General features: G+C 39.7%; 1 protein-coding gene across 3 annotated transcripts; it reads right to left on the bottom strand.

Moving 5' to 3' along the window:
• Positions 1–1,721: 1,721 nt before the first annotated feature.
• On the bottom strand, positions 1,722–10,911 carry LOC309707615 (lachesin-like). 3 transcript variants are annotated; one of them, XM_082535032.1, is made up of 7 exons: positions 10,660–10,911; positions 9,213–9,521; positions 8,487–8,795; positions 7,473–7,562; positions 7,248–7,334; positions 6,980–7,029; positions 1,722–1,962 (listed from the first exon to the last, which is right to left on the bottom strand). In XM_082535032.1, the coding sequence occupies exons 1-7, from the start codon at positions 10,694–10,696 to the stop codon at positions 1,828–1,830; spliced, it is 1,017 nt and encodes a 338-aa protein (XP_082391158.1). In that variant the 5' UTR covers positions 10,697–10,911; the 3' UTR covers positions 1,722–1,827. The 3 variants fall into 3 exon arrangements, with proteins under 3 accessions (XP_082391158.1, XP_082391159.1, XP_082391160.1); XM_082535033.1 differs by having other exon boundaries at positions 7,479–7,562; XM_082535034.1 differs by having other exon boundaries at positions 1,853–1,962; positions 7,244–7,334.
• Between the last annotated feature and the right edge of the window lie 9,312 nt (positions 10,912–20,223).

The raw sequence follows: 20,223 nt of genomic DNA, 5'->3' as shown, positions 1-20,223 counted from the left end.
AGTAAAAGTGCACATTTGGGAAGTAACAAATGAATAATAATTTTAAAAATAGCATAAAAAGGTTCCTGGTGCAGCTCTAATTGTCACGGTTCTGGGTCATTGTGACCCAGCTTTTTCTGTTTTTCTAAATATATGATTTGTTTGGGTTTTTGAGTTGTGCTGGTTTGATTTGGTATTAAGGGTTATTCTTAGTTTTGTTCTCTTTACTTTATTTGGTGTTCTGGCCTTCAGTTTAAGTCACTGTCTTCTCTGTTTTGTGTCATATTCTTCATGTCTCTCTCAGTGTCAAGTTTGGGTCCTTTTTTCCTGCCTGCCTGCCACACAGCCAACCATGACACTAAGGCTACGTTCACACTGCAGGCGAAAGCGCATCACGATACATATCCGATGTTTTAGGAAGCGACTGCTGTTTGACGGTCATGTCGCATTAAATCCGTCTTTTACGTCACTGACACAAGACAGACGCTAATTATCAGCCCCGGAGAAGACACCGCGAACGCTTCCTGGCCATCCAGTGTAGATGTCAGTGAAACTGTTGGGAAGACAACGTGAACATTTTCTTTGTACTGTATAATCTGCAGATTCTGACAGAAATCTGCAGCTATCCTTTGAAGCAGCGCTCCTCTAAAACAGGAATAAGGATCATTATTAGGTTATTTACATTATTATGTAAATAACAAAATAACTTAAAGTAAAAATTGGGAAACGTAAAGTCCGAAGTCTTTATATTAAGGCCATCAGTCAAACAATATTGTTTGCTCTGGGTCTAACCAGAGCGCGTTGTGTGTGACGTCTTCTTTTGCGCATGCGGCCGCTTTGAGCGTTCACACTAGAGCACGTTTGCTGTCGCATTTTATTTGTAGTGTGAACAAGCAGACAAAAAAATCGGATTTGATCAAAAAATCGGAATTGAGCATTAAGACCTGCAGTTTGAACGTAGCCTAATATCTTTCAGTAGATTTGCTGGTTTGGATCAACAGTGGGGGGCAGATGCCTGCTCTGTCCTTGCTTGTCCAGGTAACTGTGGGTGGCAAACACACCATGTCTTCCCTTTTCTGGCCTATAATAGGCTTGCATTTTTTTAATATAGTGCTGTGAACAAGTATTCTGCCATCTTTCTGATTTTTTTTTCTATTCTTTTAATGTTTTTTTGCATATTTTTTACATCTTACATTTTTCAGATCATCATTTTAAACAATGGCTTTTTTATTAAGAATATTTCCTTCATACATATAAACAAATAGAGAAGAGAAGGATTACAAAAGTGAAATAAAGGAAAAAAATATAAACGTAAATAACATAGGATCTGGCAAAATAATCACATTCATTCCCACCCAGGTCACTGCTCTAGATCTGTACAGCTGAAAAGTTCTTATAGATTTTGGATGCATCAAGAAAAGGTTTGAAATTTCCCAGATCATCAAATTTTAATAGCTAGAAAGCAAGCAGTAAATAGAGGAGCAGTCAGGACTTAACCCTTCTCAGTGCCGCAGTGGCATTGCAACGACAGGGAGTAGAAATTGTCAATTGAAAAAAAAAAATAATAATAATAAAAAAAAAATATATATATATATATATATATATATATATATATATATATATATATATATATATATATATATATATATATATATATATATATATATATATATATAATGTTCTTCCTCTACACACCCCCCCCAATAAGAAAAAAAAAAGAAAAAAAAGAAAAAAAAAGAAATTGTCAATTGAAACTCTGGATGGATGATTTGCTGTAGACTTCGTATCATGCTGGCCTGGTTTCCACTGACTACAATCTGTATCAGAGTCAGCCTCACCAGAGATGTTTTAAACCTTGACTTTGGATTCATGCATGAAGAAAGCTGGGTTTGTGGGGAAGTTGGTAGTGGCATAAACTGTTTTCATTGCAGGTCTTGTGACGGACTTCTGGGAAGACTCGTGTATTGCCTCTTGGATATTATCCTAAAAAATGACAAACACAAAAAAGGTTTATATCCAATCTTAATAGTAAGCATTACATGTACTAAAGACCTTAAAAAATGGAATTGCTCTCTATCACTAAAACCTGCTAATTACTGCCCAGGTGCAAATCCAGCTCAGGGGCTTTCAGGAGCACTGCAGTTGAAACCGGCATCACTGTAAACATAACCAGCACCCCATTCTCTGCGACCTGCTGGAGCGGGGGGGCTAGGAGGAGGAGTTGGCCGTCCGACTGCGGTCTGGAGTGTGGGGCCTTCCTGCTGCTGCAGAGTCGGGGCGGTCTGCCTCCCCCCACCGCAGGGAAAAGGGTAACACCACCTGGGTCTGGGTGCAGTTCCCCCCTCCAGGGGCAAGGGTACCTAGACCCGGTTCATAGAGTACGCTTGGGGAGTGTGATCGTGTGTACAGCGTCTCTTTATGTCTGTCTCCACGTTGGTTGAGTGTGGAGTAAGTGCATATGAGAGCATGAGGGTGGGAATGGATGTTTGTGTCTGTGTGTGCCTGTATGTCTGTGTCTATATGTCAGGTTGGGTGTCAGGCGCCACCTCTCTGGGGACATCTCAGGCCCTCCAAGGTTTGGAGGTCTATCTCCCCCTACCACCACTTCCCCTGCCAGTGGCGGACTCCCTCAGACGTCGGTGCGTTGGTGGTTCTTTGTGTCCGGGGATGGGCGTCCAGGTACACACCGGCTCACTCCTTGGCGACTGCTTATCGGGGCCTGGAGCCTGGGGCTCGCTCGGGCCACTTCGGAGGTGGGGTGCCCCCGGCCTCTCGGCCTGGGGCTCGGTCACTCAGGCGCAGCTGGCTGCCGGCGGAGCTCACGGGCGCGTCACTGCAACTCCCCCTGGCTTCTGCTCCGCGGCTGCTGAGTGAGCCCTCATCTGGGACTCTCCTCAGCTCTTTCTGGGACAGTGGCGCGGCTGCCCCTCTGTTGGTCTTCCTTGGTCTCTTGTGTTCTGGGGGCCTCTGGATGTCTGGAGTTTTGATCTCCTCCATACCTGCTTCATGCCCTGGAGGACGGGGCTGTGGCCCCCCCACACCCTCTAGCAGATTATTACATGAAGGAACCTTTTAAAAAACAAAAAACAAACGCGTCCATGCTCACAGGTGTACACACGGGTGATCACACCCACAAACTACACCCTTTTTGGCTCCTACCTCAAAGCACACTGTGTTCTGTTGATCTTATGTGCTGCACAATAACGTTTAATATTTAGTATTTACTGTCATATTCCCATATATCATTGTGATGTTGTTTATTCTATTACTCTTGTTCTCTTCTGCTTGTTTTCTTTTTTCTTTCTCAGCAGGTGATCCAGGTGATTGATATATGCTTTTTTTTTCTCTGCCCGTTCTGTTGGTTTTTGTCTTTTGCCCTTCTCCCCCGTCCCTCTTCTCAGCTGTTTCTCTTTCCCTCTTTCTTTCTCCCCTTCTTTCCCCCAGTCAAGTCTGTCCCGTATTCAGTAAGTGAAAATAAAATAAACAATAAAAGGTGAATCAAATGGACCATTACGGCAAGGCTGGGATGGTCAATTTGGTAAAGTAAATCCGTTGGGCATCTTTCTTTGCCTTTAGACAACAATTCTGATGCAAAAGAGCCAAACGGGACAGGCAAAAAAAACAAAAAACATAACCAGCAGCAGCCAGAGACAACAACATGTATGTAAACTTGATTTTATATTTGAGTTTCTTGCAAACAGGTTTTCACTAAAGTGCACACACTGTTCTGTTAAATGCCGTATGTGTAAACCTGATTTAGACTGGTTATGAAATTTTACTGAAAAACAGTTTTTACACGGGAAAACAATATATGTAATAATAAAGTAATATATATATATTTATTGTAATAATATTGTAATATATATATTACAATATTATTACAATATATGTAATAATATTGTAATAAATATATATATATATATATATACATATATATATATATTAAGGGTGCAACAATACTCGTATCGATATATCGATACAGTGCTTTCGGTTCGGTACGCATATGTATCGAACAATACAAAATTATTTATTTATTTTATCAACTTTTCTTCTGACGATGCTGTCTGTGTTGAGCGCTCAGTGGATCTGCGTTCCACTACTCCGCCTAGGCTACACTCTCGAGCGCAGATCCACTGAGCGCAGTGCAAGCTAGAGACAGAAGCTAAGCTTGTTGCAACATGGCAACTGCCCCAACGCTACCCGAAATTGAACTTCCCCCATCCTCATTTAAATGTGGCGTTTGGAACTATCTTGGTTTTCATGTGAAGTATGACCCTGAAGGTAAGCACGTCATGGACAAAAGTAAAACAGTATGTCGGATGTGCCATGCAATGCTCAATTACATGGGTGGGAACTACTGCATTAGCGCCGTTTGCTCATTAGCGTGTTGACGCCGTCTAGCCCCACGCACGGGGCGATCCGCGGTAACTTGTTAACGGAGATTTGCCGCGTTATGGCGTTAACGTCATTTCAACGAGATTAAAGCTGACAGCACTAGTGGGAACACAACGAATATGACTGCACATTTACACCGACATCATTCTAGTTAGGGTTGCCAACCGTCCCTTAAAAACGGAATCATCCCGTATTTAGAAACAAAAGTACACGTCCCGTATTGAGCTAATAAGGGACGCACTTTGTCCCGTAATACAGTGAGAATCAAAAGTAGTCTATAAATGTTAATGGAATTAACGGTTTGTTGGAAAACATAATTCCCAGCCCCTCTCCTGCTTTGTGACCAATGAGCTGACAGCACACTTATGACAATTCGAGTATGACAATTCAGATTACCGCTCATCTCATTGGTCGAGGAAAGGTCGCTTGCGGAGAAAATACCGGAAGACAACAGATGACCACAACAAGAAGCATGGCCAACAGGGAAACAAACACTGACACTGCGGTGCAAGTCTCGGACGACAGTACACCTAAAGCTGGGCAGACACTGTGCGATTTTTTCAGTCACGTTATTCAGCTCCTGCTCAAACTGCACGATTGACTCGCAGGGGTTAGAAGTTGGTAGGTCACGATGCAGGTCTCACACTATACCGCCCGATGCTCTGATGCGACCTGAGTGCTCACACTGTGCCTCCATAACATGAAGGTTATAACAGAAAATCTGTCGCGCTCTCTCTCTCTGTCTTTCACTCACACAGACACACTACCACCATCAACTTTGCTAAATTGCTAATGAAAAACATGATCAGGCAGCTGTGATTGAGCAGCAGAGTAAATCCAACTATTTTCACGGTTGTTGTGGTCGTGATAATTTTGTGATGCCACATCGAAAAGGCTCGGATGAGCTTTCCAAAGTTCTACAAGTTGTGCCTCCATCGCTTGTGTCCAGATCACACGCTGCACAGCCGTGCTGCTCCGTCTTTTTCACCGACGTTTACGTGTTTGCACGTGAGCAGTGTGAGCGGCTGTGGTGACACCCTCACGAGCGATTGATGATCGGGAGCTGCTCGAGTTGTTAATCGCTTCTCGTTACCCCACGTATACTACACGATGCACGATGAAGGCCAAAATCGGGCCGATCACCAAATCGGTCGCACAACTCAAAAATCGTCTCAAAATGGGCCAAAAATCGCACAGTGTAAGCCCAGCATTAGAGCAGCAATGTTTGTTCCCCTCAGAGAAAGAAAAAAAAAGGCTGCAAAAGTACAGGGAGGAATGGGAAAAGGAAAACACCTGGCTGGAAAAGTGCACGATAACACCTATAAAGCGCACTTCACTGTGTGCCGGCGCACTTTTTCCATAGGCATGCTTCTAATGGTGGGCACATGAAGAACATGAGAGGCGTGAAAGCTCGGGGAACCCTTAACCAATTTTTTGTCCACCAGGCCACGGCAGAAGCAGATATGGTATGTAAACATTGGGGTTAATATGGGCATGTGCAGTGAATATCAGCGCTATGTGGCCAGAAGTGTGATAATATAATTTATTTTGTGTAATAAACAACTGCAAGGATAGATGATTACAACAAATAGACGACTAATACGTAAAAGTAATACATAGATGAATAATGATGATGAGTTAAGATGTGTAATCATGGGAACAAGCGGGTTTACAAACAGGAGCAGCTGCTTAGCATTAGAAAAGCTGAAATAATACCTCAACTGAAGCCAATTGTACTAAATGCACTATATGTGCACAGTTACAAGAATATTTTTCGTTCTATTGCTTTCTATTAATTTATATAATTTTAAGTTAAGCAGGACAGAGTTCTTTTAAAGAAAGATTTACTTATATTCTCAAAAGCTAAGCATGACAGGCTTCTGTTTAAGAAAGAGACCTGTTTTACTGTGTTAATGTTGTCATTTCGAGCTAAAAATAAATGGCTAAATGATCATTTGTTTCCCATATGGTCATATCACAAAGAATATGCATCTGCTTAAATCAAGTTCAAGTCAAATGGTTAAAAAATATTTTCACACACAAAAACAAGAGCTACCACACTGGGAAGGGTGAAGACAACTGGGTTGCCCGGCCCTGGCCACGAGGTGTCCCTTATTTATTTTTCAAGGAGTTGGCAACCCTAATTCTAGTGCAAAGACAAGTGGAAGCAGAAAAAAACAACAAGCACGCAGGCTACAAACTAAACTTTGTTTAATATGCTGCTGAGAATATAGCCCAGGAGAAGCGTATAGTATAGATTTTATTTTGGAAAGAGACATTTCTCTGTAATAAACTCTCTTTTCCAAAGATGAGTGATTTCTCGATCAGATAGATTTTTTTTAATCATTATTATTTTGTTGTTTTAGCAACATTAAATTTAAAAACTGTACTAAAATATATTATATTAAAATATATATTTCTAATTTTAATAAATGACAAATTAAAAAGGCATGAACCTTTTTTGTATCGAAAAAATATCGAACCGTGACACCAAAGTATTGAACCGAACCGAACCGTGAATTTTGTGTATCGTTGCACCCCTAAGATAGATATATATATATATATATATATGCGCGCGCACACACACACAGACATGTATACATACTTCTTTGTTCTGTGCCTCTCCATTCTTTCTGTGTTTTGACCATGAAAAACCTGACAGAGAAAAATAAGAAAGCATAAAGAAGTGAAAAACATTTTTCTTTACCTAACAAAAAACTGTCCAAACTGACAGACTTACATTTGTTTCTTTTAATTTAATTGACTAATATATGAACCGCTAAATGTGTCTGACTACTGAAAAGTAAATATATTTTAGATACTTTATACATGACTATGTTAGAATGGGCATTTTAAATTTATATTTTACCTACATTTGTAGGTGAAAACCGCAATAACCACAAGTAGCAGGAGAGCAACGAGGACAGCCGCAGTGATGACCACAGTTAAAGGAGAACCAGCTGTAAGACAAAAATCAGAAAGAAATATCACAATAGAGCTGTAAACACAGACATGTCTGCTAGAACTGTCAGTTTAATAGAATTCACATAAATATGCTGACAGACTCTTTTAATCTATCAATAAGAGCACTTTCTCACAGGGACCTGTCACAGGAGGTGTCTGGGTTGTAGAATTGGTGGCTGGAGATGAAGGATTCAGTGATGTAGTGGAGGATGTAGTGGAGGGGTCTGGGTACACAAAAGTATGTAAGTTGTGCATTGAAACAATAGTAAATTAACAAGCTGCCATTATTACAGATAAATTAACAATATTTAGTGAATTTAAAAAAAGTTCATTATTTGGAAACATCGCTGCCAAGTTTAGTTTCTTTTTTCATGAGACATAATATATAAAATACAATGAAATGATTGTACCATTTTTTTACTGCCTGTATTTATTTCAAATGTATTAGATGACCATAATAGGGATATCATCTCTGAGTTACTCTCATTACTTATAGATCAAACATTAGAAAAAAGTAGAGGATTTTGAAGCACGAATTTTTGTCTCACATGGATTATTTGTTCACATTTGGCCATTTATAATGAGCTTTCAATAGCAAAGAATAGTCCGAAAACAAAGGTTGTGTGTCTGAAATGTCCTGTTTCACTCTTTGTTTAAAGATTCTAAATAACATTTAATTTGTATTCTTCTATCAAATATACTATATGTTCCTCTTTCTTCAACATTTGTACACAAAACTGTTAGATTGTCAAGAACGTCAACAAAAGAGAACCAATGCACTCATTGCACACACTGTGTGTGTGTGTGTGTGTGTGTGTGTGTGTGTGTGTGTGTGTGTGTGTGTGTGTGTGTGTGTGTGTGTGTGTGTGTGTGTAAAAAGAGATGTGCTGTCAAAAAGAGAAGGCAAAGAAATGAAACAAATAAATGTTAAAAATGTAAATAAAAGACTAAATCATTCCCTGCAAATAATTAGAAACTAGTCAAACCCTTTGACCAGATTATGCAAAAAAAACCCAAAAAAAACCAACCCTCTACCTCGTACTGTAGGAGTTTCTACTATGACTGATGCGCATTTTAATACATGAGCAAGACATGAAAACATGTGGAGCACATAAATAGAAACACACATACTAGATTATTTTTCTCACCTTCAACCTCCAGTTTTATTTGTTTGAGTGAAACTCTGTAGCTTCCATTCTTTGATTCCACTCCACACCAGTAGACACCAGCGTCCTGTGAGGAAACACCACTGATGGACACGTTGAAGCCTCTGTTGGTGTTTGTGAGTCTGAATTTCCCGTTTAACCTCTGACCTTTTGTTGACAAAATATCGTTACAGGTGAAATTCTCCCCTCTGCAGAAAAACTGGACCCCGGACTTGAAATCATCATCTGGATAATCACACTTGATGTTAGCTGCTCTGGTCACAGTTTGAGTAAATGGCTGCTGGCAGTTTTCTGTATAAAAATAAAGACAAAACCCCCCAAAGCAGGACGATAAAGTATTTGAATGTCATTCATTATATCACAACATGTAACTTGTACTTTGTCGCACACTACTTTAACATTTTTAACTTCCTCGTGTGCTGACAAAGGTGTGAAACAGATGAAGACACGAGCAAACTGTGAAATTTCCTTTCAAAAGTCTGACATGTAAAGTAACTTCTGAGATTAAAAAACAAACAAAGTAATGTAAACATGCGTTTAACCTGTAATCTGTAATAAATCTTTACATTTCCAAACTATGATTTATGTTGTGTGATAGAAACAAACTATATAATACCAAAATACAGGTGAGGAAATCTGATTTTAGTTATTAATTTCTTGTGTTGTACTAATAACATCAACAACAACAATAATAATCACATTTCTTACCAGATTTCAATTTCTTTATGACAGGAGATCTGTTTGAGCCTTGATCAAATCTGTACTTCCCAAAGTCTGCTTGTTTAAGATCTCTGATGCCCACCATCAGAGTTTTATGTTTTGTATCATGGTACAGAGAAAATCTGCCTTTATCGTCCCAAACATCCTTCAGAGAGCTTCGTAAGCTTTTTCTATTGGGAATAACTACATTGACGTGGTCATATTTTTTATTTGCTCCAGGATATTTGCAGATGAATTGAACCCATCCTTGTTTGCATGCCTCCACTTCATCTTCATCATCACCATCGGCACCACGACCTGCAGATCAAAGACAAAAAGTTGTTTTGAATATTTTTAGTATTTCTGATTTGAGAGAGATGATGTTGCTACACAGTCGTCACTATGAGTAAACTGCATGTTGAACTTTTCCAACAGGTTTGTGATTTTTGCTTTTTGAAAATTGGTCAAAACCTCTTCTCTCAAAACAATAGAAGATGGGACGGTCTCTACATCAGAGGTGGGCGAACTCCAGGCCTTAAGGGCCGGTGTCCTGCAGGTTTTAGTTGTGTCATTGATCCAACACAGCTGATTTAAATGGCAAAAAATACCTCCTTAACATGTCTTGAAGTTCTCCAGAGGTCTGGTGATGGACCAATCATTTGATTCAGGTGTGTTAAACCAAGGTGATATGTAAAACCTACAGGACAGCGGCCCTTGAGGCCCGGAGTCCCCCACCCCCCCTGTACATATTAGAGACCAAACCTCTGCCCTGATGGAAGAACCTGATTCAATCATTAGTCTGATCTTTTCGTATTTTTGGTCTATCAGGAAGGCTTTCATTTCATGTAGATGCTCAAGGTCGTTAAGAGTGGCACCACTACTCTCACAGCACAGTTCAACTTTTTTCCAATTTGCTCATTTTTCTGATTATAAGACTTCTAAACCTCCAAGTCAGAGAAATGTTTGAAAAAATGAATCAACAAATGAAGAAGAAAACATTTAAATTAATGTCCAGTTTTTGCAGATGACCTTGGTATAAAGGTGTTGGGATATTCACCTCTGAGAAGATTGGCAGCTCTCTTGGGTGTTTTCCACTCATGAATAATCACTCTAAATTTTGAATGATGGACTTCAAATTGTATGACTTGAAATAGTCTTACAAACCCTTCACAAATTGATGGGCAGCAGCAGTTGCTTCTCTAAGATCACTGCTGATGTCTTCTCTGAAATGACGTCATGTAATAAATCATGTGTCGTTGTTCATCTAAGGCTGTTTATACCTAATATTAAGACCTTTCATTATGTTGTGACATGTTAACCCTTAGGATTTACAGAATCTAAAATTTAAAGCTTACTTTGTTTTTATCATGACTGTAAATGGCAACAATTTCTGGTCATCATATACATGAAATTATTATAATAATGAATGTGTAATATTACTAATCAGTAGTCTTACCTGTCATCAGCGTGAGGATGAGCAGCAGGAGCTTCATTATTTTGGTCGTCTCTTTGAGTCCAAACAGTGCGCTTGTTCAAGCGTCTCCGCGATGTCGTCTAAAACTTTATAGTGCCACTTTGTTTCCAGAAAAAAGAGGAAACTGCTAACGTCATGATTATCTAAAAAAGGATATGAAATATGTAGTTCTTCCTCAGTGTCTATATGGTTTTTACAGAATTACATAATCTAGTTTAAAGTTAGACTATAGAAAGAAAACAGGATGTGACTCACTTTAACTCACTGCCCATTGCACAAAAACACAAAACCACAGCTTGTTTCATCAGCTGTTATTTTCAAAAGTGTGGTACGAGTGGCAGCTGAGTGCAGTCTCACTTTGATTACGTGTCCACACACAAACTGAGCTAAAGAACCCGCTTTATGGATAATAACAATAATAACAACAACTGCATACAAACATAGCAAAGCATCGTTTCGACCTTCTGTTTTTGTGACAATACTTTTTAGAAAATGAAAAAGTTGACCTACTACTTGACCCAGTTCTCTAAACTCGTCATTAGTCATTGTTAAATCATGATTACTGTTATCGCAGCAGCACAACTCACAAAAGATGATCCACAAAACACTTTACACTATATCACAGGGCCAGGCTATGAAACTAAGTGCTAAGTTTAGAAGACCTCCCAAGAATACATGTAAAGGGTTTATTTACTCATACTAAGCTCATTCAATTAAATAATAATAATAATTTAAAAAAACGATGCTGGGTCTAGTATGTTACTATTATTACTTTTTTGGAGAATGCAGTAATTTAACAGCTTACTAAGTCAGTAATATACTACAATTACAATTATTTTGCTACTTCTATTACAGGGTACTTCAATTAGCTCCACATGGGCAGATAAAAAGGAAGAAGAAAGACATCAGTCGTGCTTTCTTCTTCCTGTGTAGTTAAGGTACAATTAGCTGACTTCAATTTGTAGCATGTGTGTGTGTGTCTGAGATGTGACAGTGGCAGGACCTCCTGCTGTTGGATCTCTGGCTGACACACCTGTGATCCATCAGTTTATCTTCCTGTTGTGCACTTATGGACGAGCGCTCTGTCAACAGCATCATCAAATACTTCCTGAGATTCATCTCTGCAAAGAAAACTCACCAGCCTGATCTACCCACTCCATAACTCAACCTCCACCATTTAAGTGGCTTTTTAACTTTTGCAGTAAATCCTTAAACTTGAATGATGCGTTTACTTCCACCTGCTGCACCAGCCTGGGAACCAACAGAAAATTGTACTGACACAGAAATGGAGATAAATGAACAACGATTGAGTGAAGAGGGAGAAAGTTTGATCAGACTAGAAATGGACTGTAACAATATGTTACTAGCGTGTGTGAATGTTTGAAACTGGGCATTACTGGAGTTTAATGAGTGAATAGCATCTGTTGCACAAGACACCATTAAAGAAGCATCCTACAGGGATGCGCGGACCAAACAGTCCTCATACGAACTCCACAATCACCAGCAGATCGTGTAGATTGTGTTGAAACCTACAATTTAAACCCATCTGTCATAACTAATACTACGCATAATTTTTCCTGACAATCCTCAGCGGGTATCTTGGCTGTGTGGACTAGGAGGGACACCCCCTTTTTTCATGCAGCACTAATGGCTTTTGGCCCATGTCATGGTTTTGGAGTCTGATAACATACATCATCTGCTCCAAGGGAAACATGGAACAATGGCTGAGTGTGTATTTATGGTTTACGAGTGTGTTTGCAACCTGTGTGACTGCCAGCCAATCTGGAAAGAAAACATAGATAAGATAAGAGATTTTATATGGTTTGGGGTCCTCAGAGCCAAGTGCTGTACTACACACACATGCAGAGCTGATTGGTTTATAAAGACTCTGGCTGTGATTTATTGGTTATTTATGATCTGCTGGTGAGAAGAACAATTACAAGGGATGTCTGTTAGAGTGATGAACAACAGGCTATAAAGAGGCAAGCAAGTGCATGCATGATGATATGTTTGTTTTGTTTCTATTTTTTGTTCCTGTTGCTATTTGGCAGTAAAGTTTCTGAGTTTATTATGTGCTAAAGCCAGTCCTGACATTAATAAATCAACATTCAAACACTTGTTTTATTAACCTTTAGGTGCTGTCAGCATGTCCTAAAATTTGCAAAGTGTAAATGTACATGAGTATTTTCAGGCCATGCACATCGGTCTTTGATAGTCCCTAAACTAATTCCTTTCTGTGGAATCATGGTAACGGCCTCCTTTTTGAGAATAATAAGTACCTGGAAAGTAGGTCTGTCATTAAGCTGGGATCTTCTACACACTTGAAACATCACCAGACTGAATGGCTGTTATCAGTGGTTATCACTCTCATACAAATTACCAGTGGGCACTCCTGTTAACTCGTATGGGACTGACAACCTTCTTGCAGATTGTTATAATCCATATATCCATCCATATAATCAAAGCCTACTTTTTCCTAACCCTGTACTTTTTTGTCAAAACCTAGTGCAGTACTTTTGGCCTAAATCTTTACAGCTTACAGTTAGGTGTGGCTCAGGTGACTCTAAACCTTTGCTGCTATAGGTCGACACTGCTGTGGGACTTTTCATGATGCACTGAGCACCTCTCCTCTATTCTCTTGCTATTCATTAACTTTTCTTTACTCTCTCCTCTTGTTTGTGTTTTGTCCTGTTTGTTGCAGCTGTTTCATACCATGAAAGCTAATTAAATATTTCTAAGGTCTAAACCTAAAGCAACAGTCTCAATAAAGTAAACTGTGGTTGGAGACTACAACAATAACATTATTAAGACAGCATGCAGCGAACAGGGACTCTTGTTGCATTTAAAAGTTTTGCTGCTTCAAAGACAGGGATCAGGTCTGTGACCACTCACAGTCAGTCACCATCTTAACATGCAACAATGCTACGATGACAAATCGTCAGTATATTACGCTTTCGGCCACCCAACACGTCCCTACGAGTTTGGAAAAATGAGGAAACATGATAACCGTTTGTAATGAACCTACACATGTATGTTTATTTCACTTAAATCGCTGTGGAAAACACTTTCTAACTATCTAAGGTGGTGGTTAACGTTAGGGATAAGATTAGGGTTAGGGCTGGAATACAAGCGTTATTTTTTTCAATTTCATGCACAATATGGCGTGTAGCATAGGAACGAGGACGGTCACCTTCGCGTTCCCATGGAATGTCTCGGGACGTGACAAATCATCGGTATATTATTCATTGGGAGGGAGAGCGGGCTCTAATGTATGGCGTTATTTTTGCGCCACTATTCTGAGCGCACATATAAAAAAAAGGTTTGCAGGTGCAAGTGTTGCATTTTGAGGAGAAATTTATTTTGAGTGAAGAAAAGCTGAATTTGAGTGAACAAAATTCATTCCTGTGTGCAAAAAATGTATTTCAGTGTTTGCTATTATCCACACACACAACAGCAGCCCCTCTCGCTCAGTTTTTGCATTTGCGCTCGCTCACAATGTGTTGCTCGCGCTCTCAACATTTCTGCCCGTGCGCGCTCAGCTCTTTGTGTACGCCGTTATAGTTGTGCCACAAAACCAGCCAATCACAGACTTGGATGCAAAAAAATCTGATTGGCTGTTTTGGTCTCCAATCAGCTCGAAATGACGAAATGCAATATCCCAGAATCCATTTCGTCCAAAACTCAAACGAGGCAGTGGTGGAGGAACACAGAGTGGCGGAGTTTGAAATATTACTCTTTCTGGGTTACAAAATAAACTTTTAAGATATTTTCATGCGAGAATGGTGCTGTGTAAACTTCTAATACCTGCTCGATTCATCAAGACATCACATAAGTGCTCTAACGTTTTCGGAGATGCCTGTTACCCACCAGTTGACCGGGTGGTCACTCGGGTTAAACATAATATAAAAGGCTGAACTGACAGAAAAATCACCGACTACACCACCAGGTATTACAGGAAAAACCATAAAGCCTTTGAACTAAAACAAACGCTGTTGCAACAGTGATGTACACTGTCTTGTTGGTATATATGTATGATTTGTATCACCTTCATGTTTCCAAACCGATATCATGAGCAGCAGCTTTCTGTGGCTCCAGCAAACATCAGCTGATACTAGAAATTAATTTTAAATAAATTCTAACAACAGCTGATCAAACTTGAACGTGCTGCTGTTGTTTAGCGCGACATCCGCTGGTTTCCTGTTTCTGGCGCAAAGTGGGAGATAAACAAACAAGAGAGACGATCAGCTGATCATTGATCAGTTTCATGATTGAAGTAGCAACAGGAGAGGGAGGGGAGAGAATGAGGGGAGAAGAGGCAGCTGAGCAACGTAAGGACAGAATAACTCCAGCTTTGTCTTTTTTTCATTCTAGCTGAACTACAGGACGAATCGCGTTCCTTTTCCTCTCAATACAGATGTATTTTAATTGGTCCAGCCCAGAGTTGATCATGACCAATTGGCTAATCCACCACCTTTCATTGTTAATACCATTACAAAGACAAACAAACATAAAAATGAAAAATCACCATCAGTCCACCAGGCAAATGCCCGGTATGCCCAATGGCCAGTCCAGCTATGCGGTCAACTGGTGGGTAACAGGCATCTCCGAAAACGTTAGAGCAATTATGGAAATATGTGATGTCTTGATGAATCGAGCAGGTATTAGAAGTTTACACAGCACCATTCTCGCATGAAAATATCTTAAAAGTTTATTTTGTGACCCAGAAAAAGTAATATTTCAAACTCCGCCACTCTGTGTTCCTCCACCACTGCCTCGTTTGAGTTTTGGACAAAATGGATTCTGCGATATTGCATTTCGAGCTGATTGGAGACCAAAACAGCCAATCAGATATTTTTGCATCCAAGTCTGTAATTGGCTGGTTTTGTGGCACAAATATAATGGTGTACAGAAAGTATTGAGCGCGCACGGGCAGAAATGTTGAGAGCGTGAGCAATACATTGCGAGTGAGAGCAAATGCAAAAACTGAGCGAGAGGGGCTGCTGTTGTGTGTGTGGATAATAGCAAACACTGAAATACATTTTTTGCACACAGGAAATTCACTCAAATTCAGCTTTTCTTCACTCAAAATAAATTTCTCCTCAAAATGCAACACTTGCACCTGCAAACCTTTTTTACGTGCGCTCAGAATAGTGGCACAAAAATAACGCCATACTAATGGCGACTAAACCGTTTATGATAATACAGTGTTTAACTTTGATAAATCAAAGTTGCAAATACAAAGTTGCTGCAGAACTGCAATTTAACTGAAAATACCACTCACTATGTGCTCAGCTGTCTTCTTTTATATAGGAATATAACCAGAATACAACCAGAATATAAACAGCTGAGTCCCGTCCCCTACTACAACGAGACACGCCACAGACAAAAAGCCTTGATTACTGCAGACTGATTCAGATTGATTGCAACATGTTCGGCAATTAACACACCTTGTTCATCCGAACTACTTGCAATTGATCACAAAGCAGAAAAATATTTTTTCTCAAAGAGACTGACATCCTAGTTTTACTCTGTTGTGACTGAGCCATAAACAAATACATTTGGTTCCTGAAGCTAATCAACCAGTGAAAAATGAAAATGAAAACAGTTAATTTTGTAATTTTGAAGGTTGACAGAATTAACAACATCCAAAAAGTAACAACAAAATTAAGATCGGCAAATTAAGACAACTATTAAACGGATAAAAAGCATGAGAAAATAATAAAACCAGTTCATCAAACAGTTCAGGCTTTTCCACTATAGTACAGTTACTATACATCTTCAGGCTTTTTTCAACACTAATTGTGAAAGAAAATGTGCAGAAGAATGATTTACAACAGCATTAACCTTTAGGTTTCTTTATGATTGAAGAGCAAATGTCTATGTGCTAAGATTGTAGCATGAAGCACTGCGATGTGTTGAGAGTGTGTGGTGAAGTTTGATTGATGAGGGTTAATGTTACCCTGCAGTTTGGGGAGCTGTAGTGTGTTTACACAAGGATTTAAAAGCCTGTCAGGAACCACCGGCTGCAGGTTGACCTCCTACAAATTCCTCTCTATAACTGTCAAACATACATTTACCCTGCCCACATGTCTAAGCCCAGCCACTGACTGGCCACAGAGCCAGACACTCTGAAAACGAGGATGTGTTAAATTCTTTATTAATAATCCACCAACATCTTTCCAATTATAGAGATTTAATTAGTGAATTACCACCAGTCGCTTTAAAACTCCTTTTTAAAACATTTTCCTGAATAATTAATTCGCTAAGTGACCTCGTTAATCTTCATAGCTGCTGTTATCACACATTAAATAACTTCTATGATACAGTTAGAATGAAGCAGATAATGCTGTATAAACATGATTATCCCAGTGGTGGGAAATCTTCCTCAGTTTATGACAAGTTTTTAGACTCTAAAAGGTTTTTCTGAGGATGTAACTGCAGTAAATTCCACTTTTTAAAGGAAAGATATGCTTTTACTCCCTCACTGAAAGCATTCCTGTCAGAAACACTGACGGTAGGAGATATCATAATTTACATGCTACTGTACGTTAACAATGAGACTGCTTCATAAAATATCACATTATTATCTCTTTAAAGCTAAACAGAAAACACCCCAGGGCAGTTTTATTTTACATTTTGAATTTTCTGTACCACATAACTTTAAAAAAAACAGACCATTGAAATGATACCTGCTCATGGTCAGCGGTGTTCAGTTGGTAACAATACAATGTTTTTTGAGAATCATACTGATGTTTGGTTAACTCTGGGCTGAAGTGGACCAAATTTGTAGGTTGGATCATTTTTTCATTGAAGATGAAACAGATTTTCGGTCTCCTGTTGATCTTCATATTGAAATTGCATCTTATCAATCTCTTTAAGCTTGATTTTAACTTTGGCACTTCCTTGAATGTAGACCTCAGTTTTCTCTGCAACTTCAAGGCCAAAACACTAGTTGTCAGTGGAGTTTCTCTCTTCAAGCTAATCAGTTCTCCTCCAATTGATTCAAAAATTGGTTGAAGAAAAAAAAAGTCCTTTGGAAATATACAAGATAAAACAAGAGCACTGAACAGGAAAGCCGCGGTCAATGTGGGCTGTGCTGATGCAACATGTAGTTGATTCAAGCGAGGTACACGTCAGCTTACAAGTTACAGTTTGGGATTTTAAAAGTTGCAGTTAAAGCGTATCACAGCGGCAAATGTAAATCTGTTGTTAGTTCTTGGCTATTTTCTGTTATAGACTCACACAGTCAAGTCGTCGTTCCTTTGAAGTTAGCTTGACGTCCTTGTAGTTGGTGTATTATAATGTAAAGTACTTAATTAGTGAGCAGTTATTGTGTGATTGAGTAAAATGTGTCAACCAGCTAAAACTGAATATTCACATAATCTGTTTGATTTTCTTGATTAAACGGTGCAAACATCAGATATGTCTGGATATGGATTAAATACACTGTGTATCATCATGCTAACTATCATGCTAACCTTCTAATGATGAAATTTAAATCACTGGGACTCAAGCGGACTTGTGGATATGAAAAGCATAATCCCTATTTTAATGATTATATATTTCTCCTACCCTTTATTTACAATAACTTAATTCAATCAATAATAAACTGAATTAACTGACGAAGAACAGTTCCCATAGGCAAATATAATTAGTGATATGTGAGAATGTTCTTCTGCTACATATTCAAAGACGGCTCCTATTTCTCACCTCTTTGCTCTATGACAGAAAATCAAACTGTCATGGCGGCTGTGTGGCTGGCAGAGGTAGGACCTATACGCAGGACTTGGAAGAGAGGGAGTAAACGAATATGTAGTTTTATTAAACTAAAGAACAAAATAACAAAAACTAGGAAGACTCAAACCTTTAAGACAAGAAGGAAAAAATATGGGAAGAATATAACAGAAAACAGAGGACAATGCAGACAATTTATACACAAGGAGGATAACGAGGGAACAGGCCAAGGGTGGGATCACAGCTGACACTAATCCAGAGAAATTAGACATGGGAAGCAAAAGCAACAGAATACACAGGAGACCATCGAGTAAAACAAGAAGTAACACACACTTGAAAAAACAAACTAAGACACACAAGCTTGACACTGAGACCAAGGAGAAACAGACATGGAGACATGACCGGGGAGACTGAAGGAATAACAAAACACAGAGAAGAGACTAGGACAGACCAGAAATCCACAACTATAAATACAAAACTCAGATTCACTGGAAAATGACGTGTTCAGAAACTAGAAGATGATTAACTCATACTTTCAAAGAAGCAAACAACAAATGAAACAACTGAAACAGGTCAAAGACCCTGGACCATGACAGAAACAGTTCATAATGCTTACATGTAAACAAATATAAGACACAACAATACAGCAGCTTAAAGCATATACATTTTACTGCAGTGTCACACACAGATCGACAGACGGATTGGTGCTGCAGCCGCAGTGATGTGGATGCTGCACCGGTCCGTCGTGATGAAGGAGAGAGCTGAGCATAAAAGCGAAGCTCTCAATTTACCGATTGATCTACGTCCCTACCCTTGCCTATGGTCATGAGCTGTGGGTAGTCACCAAAAGAGCAAGATACAAGCGGCGGAAATGAGCTTCCTCCGAAGGGTGGCTGGCCTCTTCCTTAGAGGTAGGGTGAGAAGTTCAGTCGATTGGGAGGGGCTCAGAGTGGAGCCGCTGCTCCTCCACATCGAAAGGAGCCAGTTGGGGAGTTTCGGGCATCTGACAAGGATGCCTCCTGGGCGCCTCCTGGGTGAGGTGTTCTGGGCATGTCCCAGAAGGAGGAGGCCCCGGGACAGACCCAAGACACGCTGGAGAGATTATATCTCTTGGCTGGCCTGGGAACGTCTTGGTGTTCCCCCAGATAAGCAAGAGGAGGTGGCTGGGGAGAGGGAGGTCTGGGCTTCTCTGCTTAGGCTGCTGCCCCTGCGCCGGCCTCGGATAAAGTGGAAGAAGATGGATGGATGGCATAAAAATGAGCTAGGGTCCATAAAACATCATGAGGCGGCTGCTGTGATTTGGCTGTTATGGGTAACGCTGTGTGGCGAGTTACCCAGAAGAGGGGCTCCGGAAGCAAAGAGTGAAAATAATAAATAGGTTTATTGCTGAAACTCATAAATCACCAGAATAGGAAGACTAAACTATATGAATCAGAATCATAGCATGAGGGACGCTAGGGCTGTTCGATATAACAATATGTATCGGATGATGATATAAAAACATCTATCGTTTGTTTCGTGGTGTCACAAAATAAACTGTTTACGGCAATATTTTTTCTTCACGCAAGTCGAGCTGCCCGAGATTCACAGAATTTACAGAAAATGTTAAATTTTTGTGATTTATATCATTATCGGACAATAAATGTCTTATATCGGGATATGAGATTTTGGTCACATCGCACAACCCTAAGGGATGCGCATCCTTCCTCATGCAACAACAAACAGCAGGAGATGGACACAATATGCACACTTAGCAGGTAACAAGCAGAAAAGACACAGTGAGGATAAAACCTGGAACATCACAGATGATGA

The sequence above is a fragment of the Aulonocara stuartgranti genome, assembly GCF_965226115.1.
Source record: "Aulonocara stuartgranti genome assembly, chromosome: 5".
Taxonomy (NCBI): domain Eukaryota; kingdom Metazoa; phylum Chordata; class Actinopteri; order Cichliformes; family Cichlidae; genus Aulonocara; species Aulonocara stuartgranti.
Note: the sequence above shows the minus strand (reverse complement) of the source record. Positions and strands in the feature narration are given on the sequence as shown.